This window comes from Trichoderma evansii (assembly GCF_050947405.1).
Source record: "Trichoderma evansii strain SZMC 28006 chromosome Unknown GGI43scaffold_31, whole genome shotgun sequence".
In the NCBI taxonomy this organism is placed as follows: Eukaryota; Fungi; Ascomycota; class Sordariomycetes; order Hypocreales; family Hypocreaceae; genus Trichoderma; species Trichoderma evansii.
In genome coordinates, this window is record NW_028145175.1 from 205959 (window position 1) to 224368 (window position 18410).

Below are 18410 nucleotides of genomic sequence, written 5' to 3' on the forward strand. Positions count from 1 at the left end.
ATATGCAGCTTCGCTAACTTTAATTTGTGTCTTATTTTGGTGTGCGAGAGTTACTGTCACATTTTATCGTATTGTACCGCGCGTGATATACCCTGAGTGGTAGACGTATGACCCAGGTTACGGTTTGTATCCTCTCAAAATTCGAAAAACAACGTAAACCTCATTAGATTATGTTTACATGTCCTCGGGCGAAAGACTCGTGTGTATATCCCTCGTATGCATGTAAATATATAACAGTCAAAACACTAGAGTGTGGTACTCGATTTGTAGTCCCAGCGCCTATCGCTCTCTGGCAAGGTAGGCAGTTCTTGTTTGGGAAAATATTATTCAGCACCCCAATTTCATTCTCCAGCATCCCGACTGTAGCTTAACGAGACAGTCGGCAAGTATATAAAAACATTCAACTACTAAATGATACTTGAGGCAGTGGAAGCAGTGGAAGCAGTAGAGGTAATAGAGGAAGATTAAGTAGCTATAATTTCATGGCATTAGCAATAGCTGGGGTGCCAGATAAGAAAACCGGGATACTGAATAATAAATCCTTTTTTTTGCCGTAAGAATTTTCTAACTATTTAATATTGAGCATACAGGAGCAAACCATGCCAGCTCCAGTAATAAAGATATATGAACGGGCAACCTTGCCACAGATCAACCAGCCCCATTCCAAACATGCATCTCCGATATCGATCTAACAACCAAGCAAAGTAAGAAGAGTATGGTCAATCACAAATGGAGCCAATCTCAAATATGAGGCAAAGTGCAACATCAGAATAGGCTAAATTTCTCATTCTTGGCTGTATCACAAGATGGCAATTGAAGTCAGATACACGGTGACTACGGTGTAAGAACCCTTTTGCCGTTATTTAACAATCAAGCAACATCTGCGACAAATTTGATGTTTTTAGAGTGCCAAGGTCTTGATGGAAAGCGCGCACAGTTTCCACCGAAAACAACTGCCCAACGTTCTGAGTTTCAAGCATTTTTTCTATCCACTTCGTTCGGGAGTGATGTCGGCCGTATAGAAAATAAGATAGAGAAAGAGCTTGCTCAATCCAAGGACGGATTCGTTCCCACTCGCATCTCTTCTGGATCTCCAATGATGTAGAGATTAGAAAGTCAATTAACACTAGATAGTGAGCACTGTCTTTCTTGGCAGCTAAGCCTGTGTCAAATATCGCTACCACCCGCTTTATTATTCTATCGCACATCTCTGGGTCATTTGCTTCCAAGAATGTGATAGCTACGCGTTGAACCAAAATGAGCGTCGGGTAGTCCATCATAGACTTAGAATCCACTTTGTGCTTCAAGGGGCGCCCGGTACTTCTCAGGATACTTCTGGCTCTCTCGTATTGCGTGCCGTCTGCCAGAATCTTTGCTAGGATACATCTGGAGTGAATGGCCAGATTGCTCTCTGTTTCTTGGAATTCGTCGCATTTCTCTATTATCTGAGGCATAACATGTCGGAGAAATCCGTGATTTTGATCAAAGCGGGCTAGACCTTCGAGGACGTTTAGGAGAATAGTGAGCTTGCCCTCATCACCCGGAGCTAGTAACTCCCCCATCATCTCGTATGAAACAATTTCAAGCCCGGTAGAAATTTGTGATATAACAGGACGCTTCTCTGGATTTTGCAGGCTTTCTAGTAGACGATAGATAAGCAGATTGGCTTCTTCGTTTCTTTCCCAACGGCGAAGAAGAGAAATGACGTGGAACACATGTACTATGGTCTGAGAATTACCTCCGCCAATGTGTTCAAGGTGTCTATTGGTCATCCAATTGAGAATGTCATCGGCGTTAGAGAAGCGTTTCTTAGCGGCATAGAAAGAAGCAAGTTGATAGCCGATTTCATTCGTCTTCACATCGGTGGGCGACAGCAGACGGCTACTACAGGATAACGCATCCCTAAGCCTCCATTCTGCTTCTTCTTCATTATCATCTTTATCAACCTCCAAAGCTGTTTTGACCAAAGAGCTCAGATCTGCAATAGAGGACTGGTTGGAGCTTAGGCGGAACGGCCCATCGTCAATCGGCCCGCCCACACTTTTAGCAGCGATCTTAGCGGTTGTATTAGCCAGTTCATAGCTACTTTCTTGTTCTTGAGCTTTCTCTGAAGCGCTCAGATTCTGAACAGCCTCAGTTCCTCTTGGAGTTTTGCAGATCAAATCTTGAGGCGTGGGATAATCTTGCATGTGGTGTTAAGTTGTGATTCCGAAATACATTTTTCACTTATCTGTGGGAGAACACAGGGACAACTCACCCTCCAAGCCATCAAGATCCTTCTGATTAATGGATTTGCCATGTGTTTTCTTGATCCGATCAACAGTCCACGTTCGGTTACCCCATTCAAAGATGGACTGCTTTGGCTGCCTCCGTCTAGCCTTATTGAGCATGCTAATAGCCATGCCCCTTGGCAAATTCTTGGACCACTTCCACTGCTTAAACATGTCTTTATACATTTTCTCTCTGGACCTGTCAGACTGACCCTTTGCAATTTTTCTAGTATATTGAGGGTAGCAATGTGACGCTTACGTTGCATAGAATTGATGCGTTTCCCTCATTTCCGTAATAGTCCCCGTGAGAGAAAGATTCTGTTTGATGTATAGGTGTTCAATAGTTTTTTTGTGTCTTTTCCATTCTTCAGGAGCTGGCTTCCTTGTACGCTTCCTCGCACGGGATTTGCGTTGAGTTGTAGGTATCAGGGGGGTATATAAGACTGGCGGAGCAACCCAAGACGGATCGTTCGGTCTCTCTGCGACCATGGCAGTGGTCGCGGATGATAGCCCAGGGTTGATGGAAGGCCCAAACAAATCGTTTTGTGTATTTGGGAAGTCAGGCATCTCGACTTCGTTTGATGAATTGAAGGGCGGAGGCAATGGATAAGTTGCAGTATCTGTGGGTAAAGACTCCGAGCCCGTTAAATTAGCTGGGTTTAAGTGCTGGTAGCGAATGGTAGTTGGTGGGTTTTGATGGTGAGATCCTGATATGGCCGTATTTGATCCTCTGGATACGGTATCTGCATATGAATCTGCTACGGACCTGGAGAAAATGCTGAAAGCATCACCAGAGTCCAGCTGCAGCTGGGCGTGTTGCGGCCAAGGGGCACAGAACTCATCTTGCTGGCTACGCTCAGAGCTTTGTGGCGCCATGGTGCTTCAAATAGTGCCGTAATGTATTTGGGCTTTGTGTTTAGTAGAATATAAGTCTTTGATAACGGCGCGGGATGAAAGTTTTCTGTAGTTGTCGTAAAACCTTTGGATATTATCTTGTAGCAAAGGTAAAGGCATGAGTGGATAGACCAAACGAGCTTCAGCTCCGTGGGGAGTTAGTCAAGTCAGCTGCTAGGAATCAATCTGTTACAAGGGGCCAGGCTGCGGCACGTGGCTGGGGAGTATACTAAAATTCGAGAGCTTAAAGAGACATAAAAAATCAGTTGGCAGCATACTTTTCTTTTACAAATACTCCATTCTTTGTAGGCCTGAGCTGGGGCAAACCTGGCGCGGCCACCCTTCCTGCAGGGGGTATTGGACGCCTTATGTAGATGCATGCACGCATTAAGGTGCCAGGTACCATGCGGGTATCCACACACGGCAGAGAAATACTACAGTAAGGATGTAATTGATAGGCCTACAATTAGACTGGAAAAGTGCTAAAAAGGACTGGCAAGTGGGAAAAAAAAATAGGGACACAGCTCTATTATTATGCACACAGTCATTTTACTGCCTCTACTGCCTCTACTGCCTCTACTGCCTCTACTATCTTTACTATTTCTACTGCCTCTATTATTTCTACTGTATCTACCGTTTCTACTGTCTCTACCGTTTCTATTATTTCTACTACTAGGAATAACTGGTACATGGCTTGTAGGTTCGTGTTTCTATTTGGATGTGCGTTTTCATTTTGCAATCTATTATTACTTTTATGACAGTAAGTTCTTATTCCTAATGTGCGTATGTACTTTCAAGTTGTACGCTGCACCCCTCCCCCTTCACGGCACGATCCTAGCACAGCTTAGACCCACCACCCATAAGCCTTTCCAGTCAAGGGGAGACAAAAAAGTAGGGAGGTGTGTGCATAGCTATGTAATCCATTCTTGCCTTTAGGCCTAATTTGGTAGTATCTGCAACACCATGCCTGGTACTTGGTACTCCTACCAAAAGATCCATCTAACAGGTCAACGGGCAGAGGACAGGTGGTTTTCAGGGGAATCGCAAGACGTGGACTAGTGGCCCTGCAAAAAGTTCTAAAATCGCCCAAGAAGTTTCACAGATAAAAGATGTTCTCAGTTTTCAAGATTTTGATCAATATAAATTCCACAAAGCATCCTCATTGCAAGTCATGAAAATAGAACATACCTCCATCATTAGATGCAAAGGAGTCGGTACTTGCTCTCTGCATCGAGGTATTCGTCTCATTCGTATTGTCGGCAATATAAGCTCATTCTCTATATCATTTAACAGTATGGCTTCTCCAGTAAGTAATTTCAAGCTCTAGACCCGAAAATCTGGAATAACGCAAATCTTGTATTGAGTACAGACGATCTGCACACCAATATATATAATCGTTGAGAGTTCTCCGGCACACATCCAGGCTGTTGGTCTTCAAGGAAATTTAGAGCTAACCCGGTGTTACACAGAAGGCGTTGGACCACGGGGACCCGAAACTTGGGCAAACGCAAAGATTGGGTACAGAAAGAGGCCAATCTAGCTGTATTGAACCTCTTGTTAATAACGGTACTGACGGGCTGCAGAAGGAGAACTCCTTTACTCTCAATAGATGGCTGAAAGAGTCAAAGAAAGATGAACCGTTTAATCTGTTGCCATTGGCAAACGCACCTCACCTGCACCATGCGAATGGCACGACTTTGGCTGTTAATCCCTGCAATGGTACATCCAGTCTTGGGAATACATGTGTGGGCAATGCAGCCAAGTCTGAGGGGAACAAGGAGACTGAGCTTTGAGTCTACGCTAGCTGGACCACGGTGTTGTTGTTCTAGCTCTGTTGCGATAACAGCATCCGTTTGAAGTAGTATCAGGGAGGAAATAACCAATCTGCAAACTATTTTGAAAGTTTGGCTGGTCCGCGACCCAATCGTGATTGTAGGCCCACAAATATCTTGTAGCCCTTCCATTATATTAAACAACACACGTGGTGTGTCGCAATGCTAGTACTAGCGTTAATGATACTAATACTGATTTACGTTAGTAGTCCCACTACAAAACGATAAATGCACTCCACAGCCCTGTCAATACTAACGTCACAAATGTGCCTGTCATTTCGTACCACCGTTGTTACTTATCGACCCTGTAAATGTGACAACCCCTTAAGTACATGTACTCTATGTAAGAGTTTTACTATACTTCCAATTTGTCCTAGGAATAAGTATTTAAACCAGATTCTCCCGCAAGCTTGGTCAGCCCTATTGTTCAGACACCATTCCTTGTCCATGTTCTTCATTATATATTCCAAAAGAAGCTTTATTATTTGAACTTGTTACAGTCGTAACCACGATCCGAGATTTACTTGTTACCAATCGTTATAACATGGATGAATTTGAAATTTTCCTAAATCCTTCCGGAGATCTAAATAGTGATTTGGATTCTCTGGATCTGGATTTTTTTGTTGACAAAGGGTTTTCTCTAAGCTCCATTGCGATGGAGGGGGCCGGTATCGACTTGGAGCTTAAGCAATTCAACTCCATGTACAATTCCGAAGGCGACAAGGTAATATTAGAAGCGGGATCTATGAAAAATCTCACGTCCGAAAACAGACGCTCGTCCTCCGCTGCGCTCACTCTGACCAACCATTGTAACGAAGATCAGTCGCCTGGACACAAAGAGTTGGTGATCAGATCTCCATACATCAAGGCAGCGCTCAAGGCCGTTATTCCCGCCTATAGAAACATTAAAACAGATCTCAAACATATAGTCATCATAGGTCAGCCTCGATGCCTATTCCATTATCGCGATGAGCTTCGGGCGTACTGCGCCAACCTCCAAGACGAAACCGCCGTGAAGCACGTCATATTTCTCATGAAATACATGTGTAAAGAGTTTGCCACTCAAATCTCTTTATATCGTGACAATATGATCGTAGATAGGGGTACTGAGTCTTTGGATCATCAGTGCCTTTGGATGGCCTTTCGACCCGGTGATCTTATCTATGTGTCAGCCAAAGGCCACGAAGACGAACGGATCTATCGGCTGATTTCCATGGAATATAAAGAAGGTTTTCTGTCAACTTTTTCATTCGCTTGGTCTATCAAAGCGCTCTGTATTGTTTCAGATGGAAAAAAGTTCGGAGAGCATCAAGTCGACTTCATGATTGATCAGTTTAATGGTATCCGCCAGCTTCACGAACTGCCAGTATTCCCATTAAAATACCACCCAGAAGCAGCACGTATCCATACGCAATTACTGAATCGAGGCAAGAAATTCTGTGGCCTCTACAGCTCTCACTACCGCCGGTATAGCGGTGTAGCTGAGTTGCTAGATGATAACAATAGTCTCCCCTTAGCTGAGAACGGAGGTTCTTTCTCAGGCTGGTCAACAACGGGCAGACCAACAACGGTATGTGCTTTAACGGCTCTTTAGGCTCTTCGCCACTCTACTTCGCCCTTTCAGAGGATTATGTCTAACTTGAGTGCCCGCTTAGGTCAACGGTCGCATTATCATTGACCCTAAAGCCTTTTCCCAAACACGACCGACAGAACAGGCGTTCATTCCTGCCCATAGAAAGTCCTTCGACCCGAAACTTGGCGAGCATCGACATATGAGCGATGAAGAATATGTTATATGTAACAGTAAGGTGGCCGGATACTCGCCACATAATAAGAAGTGGGGCTACTTCAGAGTCGACCTGATTGATGAGGTTGTATTTAATGAAACTGCCTTTGATTCACTCATCTTGGATGCCCAGCAGAAGCAACGAATCCAATCTCTAGTACATATCCACGGCCATGAGAAGCTGAAGACCGCTGACATCAATCGAGACAAAGGCAAGGGTTTAGTTATTCTCTTGTATGGCGAGGCGGGCACAGGCAAAACATTGACGGTGGAGAGTGTGGCGGACAACACCCGTAGACCACTATTGCGTCTGGATGCCTCAAGTCTCGGGACGACAGCAGAATCAGTGGAAAAGGGACTGAGGGCTGCTCTTCGTTTTTCTAAGAAGTGGAACGCCGTGGCCCTCTTGGACGACGCTGACCTCTTTCTCACCCAGCGCAAGGGCTCTGATCTCGAGCACAACGGTATTATATCAGGTTAGCGCAATCATATCAATCTTGTGGGTCAGCCTCGTATGAGAGCCAAGTTAACGATGCCAACAGTCTTTTTTCGTGCGCTGGAGAACTACAAAGGCATCCTATTTCTTACAGCCAATCGTATTAGCGTCTTCGATGGAGCCATCAGATCGCGCATCCACCTCGCAATTCACTACCCGAAACCATCTCGAACTAGTCGTCAAAGCTTATGGAATCTCTTTCTATTCCGTTCTTCCGCAGAAAGCGCGGAGGCTCTGAGGAGCAATGGAACGCTGGATCGGATTGCTGACGAGAAGTTGAATGGTCGACAGATAAAGAACACAGTGCAGCTAGCATACTCTCTGGCATTGCATGAGAATTCATTTATCAAGCCTCACCATATCTCAACTGTCCTTCAACAGTTGAAGCATCTCGAGGAGGATTCTCAAAATAGAACAGAATGTGTCAAGAGGAAACGAACTGCCAACGACTCGGATGGCCATCAAGAACACCCTGCCAAACGCCATCAGCAACTTCCTTGGCTTGGACCACCAGCAGATGGGCTCCTGATATCGACTACACCTCAACCATACTTTCGTAGCACATTTACGCCTGTACCCCCGCTTTCACCCCCATCGATGAATAATCACCTATCCTTTTAGCCTTGTAGCTATATAAATAAATTAGCGTCAGATACCGGTACATCCAACCATAGGTAGTGGAGAATTTAGGCTCCCATTAAGCTCTACAATGCAGTTAAACGAAACGTCTTCTATTTCCAGCGCTGTCCCGAGAAAATAGCCATTTACAATAACAAAAGTACAGTCGCTCTCTGAGTCATTCGATATCTCCCATTCTTGGACACGCCCATGTAGCCCTCACGCGGCACGGCTACCAGCCGCTTTTCACTATTGGAACACTGCATTAGCGTCTCAAAGGATCAACCTTCAAGAGATAATGTAGGAATCCAAGAATTTCGAGTTATAACAGGGGGACTCTAGAATTTCGAGAAATAAAGTGGGAACTCTAGAATTTCGAGAGATAAAATTGGAGACTCTAGAATTTCGAGAGAAAAAATTGGAGACTCTAGAATTTCGAGAGAAAAAATTGGAGACTCTAGAATTTCGAGAGAAAAAATTGGAGACTCTAGAATTTCGAGAGAAAAAATTGGAGACTCTAGAATTTCGAGAGATAAAACTGGGGAATTGAAAGTTTCGAGAGATAAAACTGGAGAATTGAAAGTTTCGAGAGCAAAGCGTGGGGCGGATGAGCTTGACGTGCCCAAGATCTGATGGCTCGTGACAATCGAATCACAACCAAAGTCAGCCTGGAACGAGGTTACGATCAGGGTAAAGGGGGGAGGTTAATTCTATTACGTTACAATGAAATATTTCTAATTAGCCAAAAGTATTCGAAATTACTGCTCTGAAACTGCTTCTGTAACTCGTCTGCTCGCTCTTAACCTGAACCTGGCTTTGTCCTTATCACTACAGAGCCAGCTATGAACAGCGAGGATAAGCTTCACTTACACGCTGTAGAAGCTTCATTTATCAACGAGCAGGGCTCGTAGTCATTCATCGGTTCCGTTCTGCATTATTATGACGCGTATGCCTCGATAGTTAAAAGGTATTAGTAAGGGTGACAAGTTCATAATACAGGTACCTGGGTGAAGTCGGATAATAACAGGCTGCTGAGATTATGAAACCCGGGGTGCTATTAGCCAGTGAAGGTATGATGGCCGACGTCGTTATATCTGTCAAATCAATTGATGCTTGCCACGCCCAGATCGTTGCTTTCAGGTGCGGTTCGGCCATACATGCGCCTAGACAGTGGGTAGTACTATATGCAACGGAAATTCACCAATAGCAGAGATTCCTGAGAAGATGATGGCAATAAAAACTATGCAGCGCTTTGAAACGATGTTCTTGAGATTTGAAGTTAAAACTTGAGAATAGATTAGAGAGAGCTTGCTGGGTTATAATACAATTAAATGAGGTTTCACATTAAACTACCTACCTAATTTAGAGTATACATAACTGTTTCAAAGACTTATAAGCCGATCTACTTAGTCTAGATACATACGACCATAGGTAGTGGAGAATTCGGGGTCCCGTCTGCTCCCCCATAGACAAGCCACTAACCGGCAGATTAGTAGTCAGGTGGGTGACCACTGGCGAACACCGGCTGTTGTATGTTTTTTTCTTTTTGCTCTTTTTTGCCTTCATTTTATTATAATCTTATATGAGTTGTTGCATTATTAATCACGGTCCAATTGTCTTTATAAAGGCGAGAAATGAATGTGAGGTTCCGGTATAGTGAGATTGCTGCTACTATTTGTTATATGCTAAAGATCCACTTGGACAATTCCTGCTGGTCTGAAGACTAAACTGAGATTTCCAAACGTTGTATCATGTAATCATTTCCGGCGTCTTTTATCTACCATTTGCCTGTGAATTTCAGCTATCTCTAGAGACGAATTTGATCTTGGAGCCACTGAGCATAGTCCAAAACTGGGGTGGATAATTGTCAAATCCTCCTTCGGGTACTTTGACCTGAATATCGAAGTTTCTAAACAGACATGGTACGACCAAGCCAATAATGAGCCTTGCAAGGTTTTGTCCTGGACAGCTACGGCTTTGGCCGCCAAATAATAGATTGTACTTTTCCATCGTTTTAATGTGGTCCTCGTCGCCGCTCAGCCACCTGTCGGGCTTAAACTCCCGAGCGTCTGGCCCAAATAGATTTGTATTTCTTGCGAATGTGGTCGGGTTACAACCAAGGACTGTTCCTTGAGGAAAGAAATATCCATGGAGATGAAGGCCATTTCGCGGTGCCACTCTGGATAAGCTGATATTTGTGACGTGATGCAGGCGCATCGCCTCTCTCACGCATGCGGAAGTGGTCGTCCTCGGTCTGTCTTCAAATACCACTGGCACCAGTTCGCTTCTACACTCCTGCTCAACGCGCCTTTGGAGGTCAGAGTTGGTGCAGATCCTGCATAAGATGGATACGAGACTAGAGCCCGTAGTATCGTGTCCAGCGGCCGCAGAAGATCCAGCAATGCCTTTTGCGTAATCCCGGCCGAAATTTGGCTTTTTGATGTGGATCGCCAACAACTGTTCAATCAGATCTCGGCCGTTCTCAAAACTAGGATTCTCAATAGTGTTGCTTCTATGCAAAAGCTGCCTCAATAAAGTCTAGACGATATCATGTGTCAATGACCAAACTTTCAGACAAGAATTATCTCACTCACCGGGCCAATATGAGCTGGAAATCCAACCCCTTGCCTTGAATTCCTGGTAGGGAGGCCGAGAATCCAGTATATGGATTTCCTTAGCATGGGGAAAAGGTCTAGCAAGACGCGCAGAGTAGGCAAATGGCCCATAACGCTTACTCGACGCCAGAAGGTCAAGTTAAGCTCGAGATCTCCATAATTATGGCCTTGTTCAAGAATATTTTCTGGTGACCCAGACCAAGATATACTGGTTAAACATTCTAAATAGTGAGTATGACAGTTCTATCTCAGCCATCTTGGAGTTGATCTCACCTAGAACAATGATATGCATCCACTCGCTCGTATCAACTTCCTCTCCATTCAGTCTATGTAGCCTCTCACAGACCTTTTGCATAACTTCAACGACTTTGTGCTCAAATCTTTTCAAATTGCTAGCGGTGAACGCAGGTCCAGCACCTCTCCTTATTAGCTGGTAGCGCGTCATATCTGTTTCAGCTAGAAGATGAACACCTTCTGAATGAGGACGCTTGATAAACAAATCTAACACGCTGGCTGATAGTCTTGTCCCATCTACATGTAGTCATTAGTGTCGTTATAGTAAGTGCATAGAAAGTAAAAAGATTCCGGCTCACATACCATACCAAGGTCCCTTATCAAGAGATGTACTTGACTCTACATATAAGTCAGTTGAGTTCAAATTCATCAGACAGAGTCTATCATACTATACAGCACTTCAAATGGCTCTTTGCTATTACACAAGACTTCATTGGGAGCAGTCCTGACGATAGGGCCATATCTGTCGTGTAATGCGAGCTCATATGGTTTCCCGACAATGATCTTTCGAATCTGCCACCAGGATGAGATAGCAGCGAGCTTGGGGCCAGGTAATGCAGCCAAAGGATGGAATAGCAGCCTGTAAGTTGCTACGAAGATGATGTAAAGGGCACATGTAATGAAGATGGCAGCCCATTCTGTAGATACTGCTTGAATTATAAGTGCCATTTTATTTTAATTTGTTTGATAAGCTGTTAAATTTCGGAAAATAATGGCATATATTAAAATCTGGCAAATCCAGCAACTGTTCAATATTTAGATTCCACATGTTGTATCCAAATATTCGCACTAGTATAATAACGTATGCGGAAATCAGCAATTGCCCAAACAGTCACTAGTGGGAATGTGGTGGAGGACCTCTAAATGCGCGGGACGCGCTCAGTTCCGTTTGTAGCTCATGCTGATTGCACTCTTATTCTTATCTCGGAGATAGAGCTTGATCTTACAACGATTTAATAAGGCCGAGGTCGGCTGTTGGCTCAAGCTCAAATCGAAATGTCAATAAATCCTTCTCCCATTCACGGGATGTGCCGACTGAAGCCGCTTTGCCAAGCCGAACTCGGCGAAGTAATTCTCGCGGTTTGACTTGATAACATATTGATTATTCTACTGATAAGGTATCAAATAAAGAGTATTTCGTAGCGTCTGAAAAATTTATATGCCAAGAGATTTCCTGATTTCTTATTTTTGCATCATACCGTGCTATCAAGATTCTTATCAGATTCATACAACTCAGTGAAATGCATCATAAAATCGTCGCACTAGATGCGTGGCATGTGCCTATCCCATTAGATCTTTTAAAACTACCAGCACCGCACTCCTACGACTTGAAACTCTGCGAGACAAAATCAACGTCGAATGAGCATATTCACGATCGTGTGAAAGAAGCCACTATCATCGCCGTCACACTCACTCCCCTTGACTCTTCGACGCTCTCAGCGGCTGTGACACCAAACCTTCGTTTGGTAGTAGCTATTGCATCCGGAACTGATGGCATTGATAAACAACGATGCAAAGAAAGAGGCATTAGGGTTCTGAATGTACCCAATGCAAATACTGATAGTGTTGCAAATCATGCTATGGCAATGTATTTCGCATGCCGCCGCCGCCTGCTGACGATGCATCACACTATGTTCAGAACAGAAGAATGGAGGAGACAGGGAACAGTTACAAGAATGATGCATTCTAGAGATAACGGCTTACCATTGTCATGTCAGGAGGAGGTAGTGGGGATTATCGGATACGGTGCAATAGGTATGTACACATCATCAGTGCAAACATAGCTATATCTATATCTAATATCGTCGGGAATAACAGGTCAACGTGTTGCTCAACAATGTCGCGGCCTTGGAATGACTGTCTTGATTGCTTCTCGGAAAGGTGCGGCTTTGGATGCCGTTCCAGCTACCACTGAGCCGATGTCGATTGGTACAGAAATTTTGAATGGTAGAATCCCGTTCACGGATGTTCTACGCCGATCATCGGTGCTTGTGCTATGTCTGCCTCGGAATTTGGAAACCATCAATATGATATCTGATGATGAGTTTCAGATGATGTGTCCAAAGGCTATCGTGGTAAACATTACACGTGGGGGCATTATCGATGAGCATGCCCTACTGAGGGCTTTGAAAGGTGGCTTGATAGATGGGTGTGCAACAGATGTGTTTCTTAAAGAGCCTTCTGGAGCAGGTGATTACTGGAAAGAAGGCGATAGCCCGATTCTCAGATTGAGCGAAGCTGAAGCGGACGAAATGAATTTATTGATTACTCCTCATGTGGCGTGGTACGCAAACGCAACTATAGACAACTACTTGCGAACCTTTAAACAAAATGTTGAGGATTGGTGTTCCGGAAAATTGTCAAACATTGTTGTCTAGCAAGGACTAGGGGAAAACTAGATAGCTGTTAGTTTATAGAATGAACGTCATTGACTCGTTAGTCACCTCAAAAATGAGCATTAGTTTGCTATTACATTGTTTCGGAGAACAGCATATTGCTTCTCCCGCAACGAACCTTGATTCACATGGCCCAAGTAAATGGTGTCCACCCTACGGAGTAGTGCAGTTCCACATTACGCCGCCCCGAGAGTTAATGGTAATTGACTGATTACTGCATATCCAGAAATGGATAATGCTGAAGTTTAGCGCCGGAACAACGCAACTAGAAAAGCACCACAAGTTCATGTCACTGTTCAAAGAGTATTTACGACTATGTCAACAATTAGCTGTTGATCAACTCATTGTAATATAACCTCAAGGGCTTTCTTCGTGCAATTTCTCTTCGAAGGGATGATTAGAAATATGGTACTGGAGCCTGGCATTTCCGACACCGGCCAATTCTTCTGGGTTCTGGCTCATGGTTGGAATATGCTGGAAGAGCGGCCAGACAGAGCTATGTGTCTTTTTAGAAGTGGGCGTTCAAAGTGGGGATTCCCCCCTTCAATTCCCATCCTATGCTGTTCCTTGCAACCTAGAACTTCTGAAGTTATGATGCAATAATGTTTACAATCCATGTAACTTCTGTTAAGGGTCGTATTTTGGAGGCTTCGTGGGAGAAATGCTAGTTACAGAGTACGTGCAGTTTCATCGCAATTTTTTTTTAGGAAATATTATTCAGCACTCTAGTTTCATTATCTAGCGATCTAGCTGTTATTAATTTCACAAAATTCCAGCTCCACTGCCTCTACTGCCTCCACTGCCTCTACTGCCTCCACTGCCTCCACTGCCTCTACTCCCTGTAATGAGCGTTGTCTACTCATCAGATAGCGAGCGACTAGCTACAGCTTCTCTGGATAAAACTATAAGAATCTGGGATTCTCTGACAGGAGTATGTCTCTTGACTCTAAAAGGCCACAAAGACGCTGTTAGGTGGGTTATATTTTCTGCGTGCGACCAAAGAGTCATCTCATACTCCAAGGATGGTACTAGCAAAACCTGGGATACAGCTACTGACAACTGCCTTCAAACATTCGAATGCTATAGCCATGAAGGATATTCAGCTGTCCTATCGTCAACTGGGGAACAAGCTGCTGCTATCTCGCAAGACGGTGATATCTTTGTTTGGGATTTAGCGGATATAACCGCCCATTTTCTCAGGATCCTTAGTCATCCAACTTTACACCCTACGTCTATTCTGCTTTCAGCAGATGGCCAGCAGCTTGCTCTTGCTTATGAACCCGATTTGGTTCATATCTAGGAGGTAGTGACAGAGAAGTGCTTTCAGACCTTACAAGGCAGCGAGTGTGTGCTGTACAAATCGACCGCCTTTTCTTCGAACGGACAGCTGTTTGCTTCAGGCGGCCATAATAATGAGGTTAAAATCTGGAGTATTGAAACCGGCCAATGTTTAAAAGTATTAGCAGGCTATGATACAGAAGTGACTTCGGTAGCCTTTTCACAGGATAAATTACGAATTGCATCTGTTTCTGCTGATGGAATGGTTGATATCTGGCACATAGCTACGGGAACTTGTCTCCAGACAATACATAGCTTTTGTGATTAGATAACGTCAATCGCTTTCTCTCGAAACGACCAAGTGCTCGCATTAAGTGGGAAAACAGTCGAAATCTGGAATGCGGATACAAGCCATGCTTCTCAGAAATCTGAGACCCGTGATGCAAGAGTTGATCATATTCTCCTCTTCAAGGATAGGAAGTCAATTGCATCCATATCGTCTCGATGCATCAAGATCTAGAACACTTCAGTGAGCATTTGTTCTCAGATCTTTCATACTTGCCACGCATTCGTTGACAATCGAATGTTTTCAGGAAAAGTCCAGTGGCTTGCTTGGGTTAAAGATGATCATTCAATTGAGATCACCGGTCTAGATACGGAAAACTGTGTTCAAAAGATATCAGCCGAACACGATGGAGGGGTAAGGGCACTTGCCTTCACCCCAAACAGCCCGCTATCTCGTTACTGTCAGAGATGAAGTGGCCAAAATATGGGAACTAGTGACAGGAGAATACTTCTAGATTCTGCCTGAAATTGTTGACTGGCTGAACATAGTGTTTTCTCCAGATGGTCAAAGATTGCTACAGCCATCGGTGAAAGTATCCCTCGGTTGGTGAAAATATGGGATATGGCAGAAACAGTATGTCTTTGTACTTTGGATATTTATGAAGAGGATCCAATTTTAAGCTGGATGTTCTTCTCTCCAGATTGCAAGCTCTTCAGCACAGTTATGTTTGATCGCCGCTTTGGAGTCTCTAAGATCAAGTGCTGGGATCTAGCCAAGGTGAGTTGCTTACGGTCCTTCGATGGCCTCGAGGGACGAGTGAAAATCGGTGCCTTGTCAATGGATAACCGGCTTTTAGCATCATATTCAGAAAAACGAAGCCAAGTGAAGAGGCGTTAGTGGAAAACTTATAATACTATTAAAATCTGGGCCATAGTCTCAGGCGAATGCTTGATAACGCTTGATGGCAGCCCGCAGATTGGCAACGTATCTTTTGATCCGCTAATAAATTCTCGTATACACACTAACATTGGGATATTGAATTTGGACATTGCAAGATCTAGTACGCTTGCCAAGGTGTCTTCACAGACGTTGTCTACGAGGGATACCGTATAGGCTTTGATGGTAGGTGGATTATGAACGGCAAGGAACGTCTGCTCTGGCTGCCTCTAGATTATCGAACCAAGGCCTCGACAGTGTCTGGATCCCAGGTTGCGCTCGGTACTATTAGCCGGCAATTGGATAGTTTGTTACTCATGCAAATTTCCACTGGGTCGCTTAAGTAGATTTACGTTGTCTGGCTCTTCTAGGACATTTTGAGCAATTTTATGGTACAATTAAAGACAGTAATAATACAGGCAATTATTATTTAACACGCAGCATGGATCCTCTGTGACACTTGTGACTTATAATTTAATAAGGGAATTATTATTCAGCACCCCGGTTTCGTTATTCCACATCCCAGCTGCGGCCCAGCAAGGCATTCAGTCTACACATAAAAATATTTAACTCCTATATACACTTGGAGGCAGTAGAAGTGATAGAAGTGATAGAAGCAGTAGAAGCAGTAGATTAAAGCAGCGGAAAATTCGTGACATTGCCACGGCTGGGGCGCTGAATAATAATTCCCTTTAATATTATTTTACGGTAACGGATGCTACCGTTAGATATCCACACATCTAGTTCAAGTTGATCGTTACAGCCAATTTAATAGCAATTACAGGTATACTAAGCAGGGATAAATTGCTCAATGCAGGCTAGCGCTAGAATCTAGAGCTGTTTCCATTGTCGGTGTAAATTCTTTTCCATCTATCTGTCATCAGTGTTCAGAAGAGCTTTGTTTGAAATGATAATTATGTTAAATTAAGAATTATGACTTATATTTCATTTGTGATATACACTAAACTATATGAATTGCAGAGCAGAGCAGAAAATGTAGAAGTACGATCTTCATCTATCTATAATCATGTCAGTTCTAGAAATGCATTATTAATACATGTACCAAACGGCCTTAGATACAAGTACCTTGTATGCTAGTCTCCAGTGAGAGTCTTCCAAGCCAAACCAGGTATGCAATTGAGCGGCATCCAATATTCTCGGCTGCGTTCTTCCAGTAAAACTAGGCATAACCTTCGGCCACTCAAGTAATATGTAATTGGATGCATCTGGAAGCAGAGCTGGGCAAGACTCCGGGCGACGGCTGTTTGTGTGTTCCGGGCCGCGTACGTTGATCAAGCCCCGATTTTAGCCTCTTAGGGAAATCCCATGCGAGACTGCCGGGACGCCCTAGTATCGTATCCACTCGATACGCTGTCAGGAACTAGCGCATCAAACAAGCCTTATTAATGTAAGCCAACAACATCGGATACAAGTATGCTCTACTCCGTAATGTGTCTCACATCTCAAATGTAGCTTGATATGCTACTGTCACTACGTGAAGCGACACAAAGAGTCATTCATGCCTTTATCTTTTCTGAAAATGTATATTTGCCTTCTTCTCGCTATTAATATCTAAGGCTAAAGCACCATCATCACATCTTCTCTGTATCCGACCCTTGTCCACGACATTCTCGTCCAGTCAGCCCCCTTCTAAAAACCCCCATTAGATTACGAAGGTTCATGATTTGCTGAGACTCCTTTCCCCACTACCTGTCCTATTAACGCCGACGCTGTTGTTGATCTTGCTGTTTTCTCATTTGTGAGTTCTCAAAACACGTCTCATGGCCACTACCCAGGATGAGCGTATGAGGGTAAACCAACCTGACTTGTAGCTTGAGACGTCCTGTTCATGTAGCTAGGCTGGCTACTGGTATTGAAGGCAGATTGTCCAGATTGCTGAGTCTTTTCGCGATTCTCTCTATCTTTTTCTTGTTTGGTTCTATATTTCTTGACAGCGGCGTAAATAAACATCTTCAATTCTGTTCTGTCTTGGAGAACAAATAGAATATAGTTCGGTGGATGGATGTTGCTATTGAGTTGTATAACAAAAGTAAGAGGAATAATTGAGAAGTACTCTCAAGTTGGTTTGAGAGAAGGGCAGACACCGAATTTATAGCCAAATTTCTAGAGAGGTAACTGCATTCACGGCTGTTGGACGTCGAGGCAACCATCAGCCACATGTTAGTAATGAATGCATGTAAGCGAGATTCCTACACGGGCGCCATCAACATAGCCTTGACAAAGATTCTCGATTTCTCCACTTTACGTGTGGTCCCTTCGGTACTATGATCGATAAAAGGGGTCAGATATAATCACACTAGTGAATGCGTCTCTGTAAGAGGATAGTGGGCCCTCTGGGCTCGTTGCCGGAAGATCGGCTCATGCCATATACATACAAGAGGCGTGGGTGCTAGCATTCGACTCCTTCCTTCGGCAACGCCCATACCGGTGCCAGATTCTAGCTATCTGATATATATCCAAGAAAGTTGGAATTGATGGTAATAAGTCCACACCTCTAAATTTATTGATGTCCTATGCAGAAAGCTAGTTGTTGGGGTCACGGCATCTTGTGCAATTGTATTATCAAAGACAAAGAACTGATAGTACACACAGTAAGTGAATCAAACCAAGAGCCATCACAGCTGTCGGTTGTCCCAGACATGGCATATCCCGAGATTCGCATCAATGTGTAGGGAAGAGATCTTGAAT

The 18410-nt window shown here is 43.9% G+C and overlaps 6 protein-coding genes across 6 annotated transcripts; 4 read left to right on the forward strand and 2 right to left on the reverse strand.

Moving 5' to 3' along the window:
- Positions 1–863: 863 nt before the first annotated feature.
- GGI43DRAFT_431531 (Clr5 domain-containing protein) lies at positions 864–3382 on the reverse strand (the record flags this gene model as incomplete). Its single annotated transcript, XM_083209421.1, has 3 exons — positions 2530–3382; positions 2258–2463; positions 864–2182 (listed from the first exon to the last, which is right to left on the reverse strand). Exons 1-3 carry the CDS (start codon positions 3144–3146, stop codon positions 864–866), a joined length of 2142 nt encoding a protein of 713 aa, XP_083055795.1. The 5' UTR covers positions 3147–3382.
- Positions 3383–4280: 898 nt separating this feature from the next.
- Positions 4281–5003, forward strand: GGI43DRAFT_417635 (uncharacterized protein). Its single transcript, XM_083207442.1, has 2 exons — positions 4281–4470; positions 4634–5003. The coding sequence occupies exons 1-2, from the start codon at positions 4336–4338 to the stop codon at positions 4955–4957; spliced, it is 459 nt and encodes a 152-aa protein (XP_083055796.1). The 5' UTR covers positions 4281–4335; the 3' UTR covers positions 4958–5003.
- A 626-nt stretch (positions 5004–5629) lies between these two features.
- Positions 5630–8302, forward strand: GGI43DRAFT_417638 (ATP-binding protein). The gene is made up of 3 exons (XM_083207443.1): positions 5630–6566; positions 6652–7258; positions 7325–8302. Exons 1-3 carry the CDS (start codon positions 5652–5654, stop codon positions 7897–7899), a joined length of 2097 nt encoding a protein of 698 aa, XP_083055797.1. The 5' UTR covers positions 5630–5651; the 3' UTR covers positions 7900–8302.
- A 1391-nt stretch (positions 8303–9693) lies between these two features.
- GGI43DRAFT_431539 (cytochrome P450) lies at positions 9694–11474 on the reverse strand (the record flags this gene model as incomplete). The annotated part of the gene is made up of 5 exons (XM_083209422.1): positions 9694–10434; positions 10491–10732; positions 10785–11042; positions 11109–11144; positions 11195–11474. 5 exons carry the CDS (start codon positions 11472–11474, stop codon positions 9694–9696), a joined length of 1557 nt encoding a protein of 518 aa, XP_083055798.1.
- A 488-nt stretch (positions 11475–11962) lies between these two features.
- On the forward strand, positions 11963–13211 carry GGI43DRAFT_417639 (D-isomer specific 2-hydroxyacid dehydrogenase family protein). The gene is made up of 2 exons (XM_083207444.1): positions 11963–12560; positions 12624–13211. The coding sequence occupies exons 1-2, from the start codon at positions 12047–12049 to the stop codon at positions 13181–13183; spliced, it is 1074 nt and encodes a 357-aa protein (XP_083055799.1). The 5' UTR covers positions 11963–12046; the 3' UTR covers positions 13184–13211.
- A 2277-nt stretch (positions 13212–15488) lies between these two features.
- On the forward strand, positions 15489–16048 carry GGI43DRAFT_388357 (uncharacterized protein; the record flags this gene model as incomplete). Its single annotated transcript, XM_083204061.1, has 2 exons — positions 15489–15542; positions 15827–16048. The coding sequence occupies 2 exons, from the start codon at positions 15489–15491 to the stop codon at positions 16046–16048; spliced, it is 276 nt and encodes a 91-aa protein (XP_083055800.1).
- Between the last annotated feature and the right edge of the window lie 2362 nt (positions 16049–18410).

Bases quoted from the DNA above. Each gene is read 5' to 3' on its own strand.
- GGI43DRAFT_417638 (XM_083207443.1), top strand. From the start codon at position 5,652: ATGGAGGGGGCCGGTATCGACTTGGAGCTTAAGCAATTCAACTCCATG. The intron at 6,567-6,651 runs GTATGTGCTTTA...GTGCCCGCTTAG, and splicing joins CAACGGGCAGACCAACAACG to GTCAACGGTCGCATTATCAT. The intron at 7,259-7,324 runs GTTAGCGCAATC...CGATGCCAACAG, and splicing joins GCACAACGGTATTATATCAG to TCTTTTTTCGTGCGCTGGAG.
- GGI43DRAFT_417635 (XM_083207442.1), top strand. From the start codon at position 4,336: ATGAAAATAGAACATACCTCCATCATTAGATGCAAAGGAGTCGGTACT. The intron at 4,471-4,633 runs GTAAGTAATTTC...GGTGTTACACAG, and splicing joins TTAACAGTATGGCTTCTCCA to AAGGCGTTGGACCACGGGGA.
- GGI43DRAFT_417639 (XM_083207444.1), top strand. From the start codon at position 12,047: ATGCATCATAAAATCGTCGCACTAGATGCGTGGCATGTGCCTATCCCA. The intron at 12,561-12,623 runs GTATGTACACAT...CGGGAATAACAG, and splicing joins TATCGGATACGGTGCAATAG to GTCAACGTGTTGCTCAACAA.